The sequence below is a fragment of the Drosophila takahashii genome, chromosome X (assembly GCF_030179915.1).
Source record: "Drosophila takahashii strain IR98-3 E-12201 chromosome X, DtakHiC1v2, whole genome shotgun sequence".
Taxonomy (NCBI): Eukaryota; Metazoa; Arthropoda; class Insecta; order Diptera; family Drosophilidae; genus Drosophila; species Drosophila takahashii.
Window position 1 is genome coordinate 1,178,614 of NC_091683.1, and position 9,136 is coordinate 1,187,749.

The 9,136-nt window shown below is 41.2% G+C and overlaps 2 protein-coding genes across 2 annotated transcripts; both read right to left on the minus strand.

Moving 5' to 3' along the window:
• Window positions 1–1,045: 1,045 nt before the first annotated feature.
• LOC108063905 (3-oxoacyl-[acyl-carrier-protein] reductase FabG) lies at window positions 1,046–1,934 on the minus strand. The gene has a single exon (XM_017151184.3). The coding sequence runs from the start codon at window positions 1,906–1,908 to the stop codon at window positions 1,150–1,152; it is 759 nt and encodes a 252-aa protein (XP_017006673.1). The 5' UTR covers window positions 1,909–1,934; the 3' UTR covers window positions 1,046–1,149.
• A 1,862-nt stretch (window positions 1,935–3,796) lies between these two features.
• On the minus strand, window positions 3,797–7,846 carry LOC108063903 (synaptic vesicle glycoprotein 2B). Its single transcript, XM_017151183.3, has 7 exons — window positions 7,377–7,846; window positions 6,956–7,134; window positions 5,952–6,133; window positions 5,650–5,891; window positions 5,048–5,340; window positions 4,582–4,869; window positions 3,797–4,510 (listed from the first exon to the last, which is right to left on the minus strand). The coding sequence occupies exons 1-7, from the start codon at window positions 7,820–7,822 to the stop codon at window positions 4,455–4,457; spliced, it is 1,686 nt and encodes a 561-aa protein (XP_017006672.2). The 5' UTR covers window positions 7,823–7,846; the 3' UTR covers window positions 3,797–4,454.
• Window positions 7,847–9,136: the final 1,290 nt, after the last annotated feature.

The following is a 9,136-nucleotide window of genomic DNA, read 5'->3' on the forward strand; positions in this document are numbered from 1 at the left end:
GGGGAATCAGGGAATCGGGGAGACGGGCGAGACACGCGGCTGCCCCCTGCACACCTACCTGCAAATAAATGGTGAAATCCCCATACCCATACCCATACCCATAACATACCCATCCCCCGGTTATCTTCGAGTGCTTCTTGATAAGAAGCTGGCGGAGATTAAACCGCAGCAAACAGAGCTGCGGTCTGGTTCTGGTTCTGGGTTCTCCTGTCGCTGACAAGGCACCTTATCAACTTATCAACCGCCGGCTGATGATGGGCCCGATAAGTCTGTCAAGTGTCTGACACAGCAACCATGGCGGTCATTTTGGGGTCACCCCCGCAAACAAGCCGAATAGCAGGCACTTGAAGAAATATATCAATTAGTGAGATAACCAGAGAACCGGTGTTATTTTGTGCTATTTGATTTAGAGAGAAGACACGGGAATTTTTATTTTGGAGCTATCTAAGCTATGGTTGTCTAAGATTGGGGTCACCATTTAGGAAATATTCTTTACAAAAAAGATTAATTTGTATAATTCAGATACAGGCGAGGCCAAAGGTAAAAGATCTAAGATAATGTAGGTAATATTATACGATTTAATATGACCCTAAAATGTTTCTAGATGTTGGAGTCACCTTTTTAAAAAAAATGCGCTATAAAAATGTTAATTTGTATGTTAGGGTCACCTTTTGTTATAAAAATATTAATCTCTTTACTGAAACTTCTTTTCTTTTCTTAAACTTCTAATCTTTATAATTCAAACAAAGATAATATAGGTAATATTTTAAGATTGGGGTCACCTTTCGGTTTAAAATATTTATCTCTCCTCTGAAACTTTCAAGAATGATTCTAGATGGTTGGGGTCACCTCTTAGAAAATATTCGTTATAATAATATGAATATTTTCTCCTCTAAAACTTCTTGAAGTGGTATTTTTTTTTTGGGCTTATCTTTTAGAAAATATTTGGTATAATAATATTTATCTCCTCTCCTCTAAAACGTCTTGAAGTTGAATACTTTTCTAGTTATTTTTCTCCAGCCCCCTTCGAATTCCATAAAGCATGTTTTGTTCAGTGTGTGGTTACAACTTATTTATTATAACAAAAAAAAAAGAAGAAAATGAAGAGGAAATAATGGAGGAAACGTAATTACTGGAAGCACAGCACGCTTAACGAGGCGTCAGATTGTTCTTGCCGCCATCGATGGGCAGGAGGGCGCCGGTGGTGAAGCTGGCCTTGGAGCTGGCCAAAAAGGCCACGGCCTCGGCGACCTCGGTGACGAGGCCCACACGGCCCATGGGATGCGACTGGATGGCCCGCTGCAGGACGCCGTTGTACTCCTCGTCGACGATGCCGAGGGTGCGATGGATATTGGTGACGACAAATCCGGGATTCACCGAATTCACGCGGACACCCTGGGGCGCCATCTCGAGGGCCACGATCTTGGTGAACTGATCGAGGGCGGCCTTCGAGACGCCATAGCTGAGGGCACCGGCGAAGGGACGAATGCCGGCACAGCTGCTCACATTCACCACGGCTCCCTTGGTCTTCAAGAGATGCGGGAGGACAGCCTTGGTCAGGAGAATGACACCACGCAGATTGGTATTCAGCACGGAATCAAACTCGGCGATATCCAGATCGATGAGACCGCCCTTGCCGAGAATGCCGGCATTATTCACCAGCACATCGATGCGTCCGAACTTGGCCAGCGTTTGCTTGACAATATCATCCGCATCCTTGGTCACATCGGCCACCACGATTTCCGCCTGGGTGCCCGCCTTCAAATTCTTCTTGGTCTCCTCCAGATTGGCCACATTGCGGCCCACCAGCGCCAAGATGGCACCTTCGCGGGCCAAAACCTGGGCAATAGCGGCACCAATTCCGCTGCTAGCTCCCGTCACGATCGCCACCTTGTTGCTGAGACTCATCTTGAACTACGACTGGAGGCTCTGTTCGCCCGGGGGCGGAATTTATGGACGTGTGCTGTGCTCTCTCGCCACCGATAAGATAATGTCTGCACTTAGAAAAAACACACAAAGGTTATCTGTTATCTGCGATTAGCTTAAAAAAGAAAAGGAAAATTGTTGAGAGTAGTTTTGCGTAGTAATGTTTGTTTATTTTGTTAAAAATATCACAAGAGATTTATGACCTTGGATGTTTGAAAATTTCCAGGACGTCATAAAATTTGATTGTTGTTTTATAAACGATTTCCTTGTTTTATAATTTAATTTCCCTCTCCTTTTATTTTTGTTAAAATATAATAATAATAGGTTTATTATTATATTATGTAAATTAGATACAATCCAAAATTCGTACACGTTTTTCTCTTTTTTTATTTTTATTAAATATGTTACAAAATATTTATGAACTTAGATGTTTGAAAATTCCCAAAATGTCATAAAATTAGATTGTTGGTTTTTTATAGTTTAATAGGCTTAAAAAGTGGGTTAAAATAATTCTAATTTAGAAGAAACTGTCTTTTTATTTTTATAAAAAATATCAGAATTTATTAGTTTTGAAAATGGGTAAAATTCAGAACATTTTTCGTCTCATTTTATAATAATATCCCGATCTTATGTGATTTAATGATCCCAAACCATTATATGTGACCATTTTGAACCGTCTATTAGCTTCGACTATTACTGCAACTATTTTTCACAGTGTGAGCGTGACGCAAATCGTTCGTTGCTCTCCGGAAAAACAACCTGTAGAGGTTCACCTTGGGCCTCCGAGGGTCTTTATCGATGCTCTAGCATCGCATTAGCACACAGCCGCGATGGCGATGCCTCCGACTTGGGTTTTAAAAGTCAGAGCCGAAAGTTTTTAATTAAAACTTTCCGTGGGTCTTGTCGGATTTCAAGCATTTGTGAAATCATGGCATATCTCGCCTAGAAGACGGGCCTCCCAAAACTACCCCACCCTCAAACTCAAACTCTCGACTCGAGTTGAGTTGAGGCGCCTCCGTTGTCAGATAATTAGCATTTCCATTTGGCTTGAGTGCGCGCTCGTATATCAACGCCTCCTAGGCGAAGATAAGGCCTCCAGTTGGAGGACATCGGGAGCGATTATGGGGTACAGTGGAGGTTCGGTTTGCAGAGAGCCTTAAACCGCCATTTGTGCGCAAATAAATGGACTTTTGAGATGCGCCCCAGATATCAAATATCGCATATCCAGTGGGGAGCTGCTCCTCGCACTTAATTTATTTCGATTTAAGGACATGTTGACTTAGGACTGCGTTTCGGTCGACGGAGCTTCACTGTAATTACAAAGGGCAGCGCTTTTGGCACTAATCGTTTTCCTTGTTAAGCGATTCTCTTTCTGTCTCTCTGGCAATTACTCAAAATCTATGACTGATTGGATTAATTAATTAAAATGGCACAGCATATATATTATTTCCCAAAACCGATTTCCATTACTTGCATTAAAGTGATGGATTTGGGTTCAAATTGCAATTGAAATGCTTGAATTTAAGTTTAAGCTCAGGGAAAAGATTGCTTGTCAAATTGACTAAAGCAACCATGATTGATTTAACGATTTTAATTAATAACACATCCGGAATACAAAGGCCATTGAAGGACACTCGATAGCCACACTTTTCCGCACTCTCGAGTCCATCGCTCCATCCAATTCAATTTGTGCTGTCCTCAGAATGTCACAATGTTATGGCCCAATTCCTTCGATCCCCGGCTGCATTTCTTGCTTGACTTCTTGTGCAGTCACTTTCAACGCCAAGTCAGTGGCACGGACAACGGACAACGAACAACGGACAAACCACCCACTCCCAACCCAAAAGGGTGCATTGATAAGTGCCAGCGGTTTATGGAAATTGATGGAGAGGAATTCATGTAATTGACAAGCGAAACGAAATTGCATACAAATTGCTTAATCCTAGGAACTTGCAATCTAAAATAAATTAACTTTTAATTAAACCAAAGCAAAAGGACACAACAAACAAACAAAAAAAAAAAGGCAGAAAAAAAATAAGGAAAATAGCAGGAAAAATGGAAGCCATCTTCGACGGGCCGAAGCTAAAAATACTCTTGCAGAAGGCATTGATTGAATTTGAGCTTAAAAGGGGAAAACCAAAGGCTTTAGCTTAAAATGTTTAATAAAAAAGGTATCGACATTATCGATATTTTTCAAGCATCAATATTTATCGAAACATCAAAGTTTTCTGATAATAAAAATAATTAGATTAGATTTAACATTTTCCTTTAAAAAAATTGATCTTATCGAAACGATATGGTGAAACTATCGAAACTATCGATATTTTTCAAGCTCTATTATCTAATTTATAATCGGACTAAATCGAAGACTTTTCCTCAAATATTGCAACCTCTGCAAGAGTGTAAAAAGTGGCGACACAAACTAAGGAACTAATCTAAGAATTAAGTTAAATACACTATGTACAGCAGTGGAATGGAACACTGAGTTGTTGGAAACTTGTTACGGTCGGTCCAAAAGGAGCTGACATTCACTTCAGGGCAGCCTTGTTCTTCAGCGGCAGGAAGGCGGCCATCAGGCATCCAGCTGGGCGAGAAAAGAGATGGATTCGAAGGATTAGGAGGGCACTTTGCCAGCTTTTGACTTGCCAGACTTACCCAGCATGAACGAACTGATCATTAGGAACGGAGGCACACAGCCCAAACCCATCAGAGCGGGGAAGAAAATATTTCCTAGCAGCGAGCCCAAACGGCCGAACATCATTTCCAGCGAGACAATCATTGTCCTCAGCGAGGTGGGAAAGAGATTGACTGAGGCACTGATCACCGAAGTGGCCGATATGCTGCCCATGGTCACGAACAGTGAGGCAATGGCCACTGTAGAAATCGCCGTATTGGACCAGTACATCCCAATAGAACAGCAGCCAGCTACGAAGAGTCCCAGGGCTAAAAATGAAATTTAGTTTGATTAATTAATGTAGCTTAAATGATATGATAAGACTAACATAATCTTTACTCATATCAAAATGATATCAATAACTTGATCTTTAAAAAATACGAAATTACCATGCACATATTAATCTGATATTTTCTCAATTTTTTTCTGTGTGGTACTGGCACTTACTCATGATGCGCTTGACGCCTACGAGATTCACCAGGAATCCGGCCAGCATGTAGGCCACTAAGCCTGCAGCGGCCACAATCAGATTGTTGGTATACGAAGAGGCGGTTATATTCACAACGCACTCGGCGTCGAGATCTTTTCGAGTGGCTGCCTCCAGCTGGCTTTGGGTGCGATTAACACTGAACTCCAGGATGTTGCAAATGCTCGTCGATTCCGATTGTCCCGCCATCAGCTGTTCGTACTCGTTGATCGAGGCAAAGAGCTGCGGCAGCCACAATCGCATGGTGTTCTGTCTATAAGAAGGGGGATAAATTATAGATTTATATTGTATATATTTTACTATATTGTAGATATATTTTTGATACTAAAAATAATCGATATTATCGATATATAAGGCGTGGGACTAGAAAACAAATAATTAGGGTTGTCGCATATAAATTATATATTTATATATTTTTTTTATAATATTATTGATACCAAAAATAATCGATATTATCGATATAATATCAACAACCCTACACATAATGTCCATTGTTCAATTAGGCTTGGAATAATTTTACTCAATATCGTATCTTTTGTAAATAATATTTAAGATTACTTACCCCAAGAGCACGCAGAAGTTGAGAAGGTAGACCCAGAGAGAGAGACCCAAGTAGGGCTTTGTGAAAAGTGGACGCAGCTGAGTGAAGCCCGAACGCAGAGAGCTCTTCTTGGCGTCCTGTTTCTCCGGATCCTGAACCTCAGCTGGAGCCTCGATGGCCACTTTGATCTCAGGCGGTGGAACAGTTTCACCCTTCTTGTGCCTTTTCTCCGGAACGATTACTTCATTGGCCAGCAGTTTGATCTTAAGAAGATTTAGAGATTTATTAACTTATCAGGATTAATGAGACTTTTGTTCACTTACTGGAAACGAGTCCTTGGGTTTTCGCGAGTTCAGATGGTATATGAACTTAAAGGCAGCCATGGCTTCCTGATTGCGTCCCTTGGACATGAGAAACTTGGGGCTCTCCGGGAATAAAAAGAAGAGCATAAAGCTCGCGAGGCTGGGTAGCGCGGTGATGGCGACGAAAACTTGCCAGGATGTGACTGCAATGGAAGGGTTTTTGTAAAATTAGATCGATTTGTGGAATTATATTTAATTCGTTAGCTATAATGCATCAGTTTTCTTTCCCTGATTGAGTAATAGTTGTGATATCTTCCCATAAGGCTTAAGCACTCGTAGTCTAATTATTTATACACACTACTTTTTTACTCTACTCCATAAACTTGATCTTGGTATCATAAAAGGTTTGCTTGAAATCTGGTCAAACAACCTGCTGTTCGTCTGCTGTTATTATTTTGCTTCACTACTACTTGTATTTCACTTTATGGAATCATTAAAGCTATTATATGATTAAAGCTATGATAATAAAAAATTGTAATAGAAAAAAAAATAAATCAAATTTTTAATTAAATTCCCTGAATAAATGGAAAAATATTTGAACCAATGTCGAAAATATTAGATATTAAAAACATAATAATAATAATATTTTTATTAAAAAAAGTATATCATATTGGAATCAAAGTTTAAAATATTTAAGTTACCTATATAATTGTTAAAAACCGCAATGGATAAAATCATACCGAAAAACTATTTAACTTGAATATTAAACCCTTGTATTTACTACGTTATTTTTTTTATCAGTGCAGCTTTAACAACCTGTCGGTTGGCGCGTGTAGTTCATGTATCGTTTGACTGATTGCTCGTCCCCAAAGGGGGCTGAGCCTCCGGTATCATCAGCTGTTCGCTGGCAGCTCATCCGGCTATCCGTTTATCAGCTATCAGTTATCAGTTCGCTTATCGCCCATCGCTGACCTTATCACAATTAAACACGTAACTTAACACACACGCCCTCTGGCGGAACTTACGCGTCAAAGTCCAGATATGCAGGTCCCACGTTTGGGGCAATATCAGCATGGCCAATCCCGGCAGCGTAAGCGTGGCAAACGAGAACATGATGCCCACCATCATCATGATGCGCTGGCGATGCTTCCGTCCATGGAGTTCCGTCAGATAGGCCATGAGCACGGCGAAGGGGCCACTCATGCTGGATGATGAATCAAAAATTATTGGCTGGTTTACAGGACAGTTTTACTAATAAAATCGATCAACTTATTCCTAATACTCTGCCGTGCAGAAATGGAAATATATCGATATTTTCGATAAATATAGGAAAACATCGATATTTCTGATAAACATAGATTTTGGATAAATATCGAAAATACCGGTAATGCCAATATTTTTCAAGCTCTACTACCGAGGGTAACCCCTGGTTTCTCGATTACTCACCAGAAGCCACCCAGATACTTGAAGACCATCAATTGGATTCGATTCTGACTGAAGGCTCCGCCCAAAACGCACAACGTATCGGCCGCGTAGCCCACTATGAGGAGATTTCTCCTGCCCTTCGTGTCGGCCAGGTAGCCCCACATCACCGCTGAACTGATCATGCCCGCATAGGTGATGGCATTCAGGATGCCCTTGTCCAGCAGGCTCAGCTTGAGATCGCACTCGGCGCTGGGCAGGATGTAGGACATCGTGGAGGTCTCGTAGACGGTGCCCATTGCCGCCGGAACGGCGGCCACCAGCAGCAGGATGTTGAACATCCCGAAGCCAGCTGCATCGATGGCGGTCTCGAAATCCGCCGGAGCCACTGGAGCCACCTCATCGTTTGGCTGCTCTGCGATCTTGGGCAGCTTGGAATCAGCTTTGGATTCTCTGGATTCTTCACCCATCTTCGCTCAGTGCTTAATGCTTGGATCGCCTCTGCTAACTGAACCTGAGGCGTTGGGCGGATACGTTATATCTTGCCCAAGGCGCTGGGGCCTCAAATCATCTCTGTTTGACAATAGACGGAGAGAAAACAAGTGATGCTGATGCCAATTGTGATAATCTAGCGACTAGAGGTTACCCTCGGAAGTAGAGCTTGAAAAATATTCGCATTACCGGTATTTTCGAAAATATATGTTTATCGGAAATATCGATATTGTCCGATAATTATCGAATGTATCCATAGTTTTCAATTTCTAATCGGCAGAGTATCACGAATCAGTTTACCTATATTGTAAGCCAGTAGATTTTGTACAAATCCAGAATTAACCTTGGGAATTTCACGAGGAGAGTTCATTAAGGTCGCAAAACCCAACCCAGTGACCCCGCGAGTTCACCCTTTAATCCATCAACTCCTACCACTTTTCGGCGGTGGCATGAAAACAATTAAACGCCTCCCTGTTTGTTCAGCGGTTTATGGGCTCCTGCCCATCATCCGCATCATCAACAGTATCAACAGTATCTCTCTGTATCTCCCCTCGTCGTACTACATATATGTGTGATCACTCCGCCTGCGACTGTCCACGCGAATGGGAGGCTTTATTGCCACCGTGATTCGGTTTACTGATTTGTCGTTTCCCTTTTAATGTCCAACCCTTTGGGTATATCGCTTAGCTGGAAAGTTTGAATTGGCAAAAAAGGGGGAGTGTTTTTATTAGAAATATCTTGATAGAGATTCGGTTTCTAGGTAAAAGTGTCCACGATTGTGCATGTTTGCTTAATTTGTTCCAACACTTGATAATTATACTTATTTATTGTATCGCAAAAAACATTAATTCAATCTTAGTACGCAATTTTTAAATAATAATGTTGTAAAAATGTTACTTCTTTTATAATAATCATGGATTATATACGTTTATAATCTATAAAAAAGTACAGTACACTCCAAAAAGCACTTAATTCTGATAATAATGAAAGGGAGGAATGTTGTAAAACGTTTAGAGCAAAAACAACTTTATAGATCTTTAATAGAGGCAATTAGACTTTAAGATTATTTTTTCAATTGGTATTCGATAGTCGCAATTAGTGCGTTTTAACTTCGCACCTGTTTTGATTGCGGCTCCTATGACGACATGGCTCTGGTGCCTCTCTGATTTACGTGGCCTCCCCGTTTACCCGTTTCCATTACCATTACCATTACCATTTTCCAGTTGCCGGCTTGGCAACCGTTGCGTCGTCATCTCGGGCTAAACTAATTGCGATGATTACGGGTTATGAGT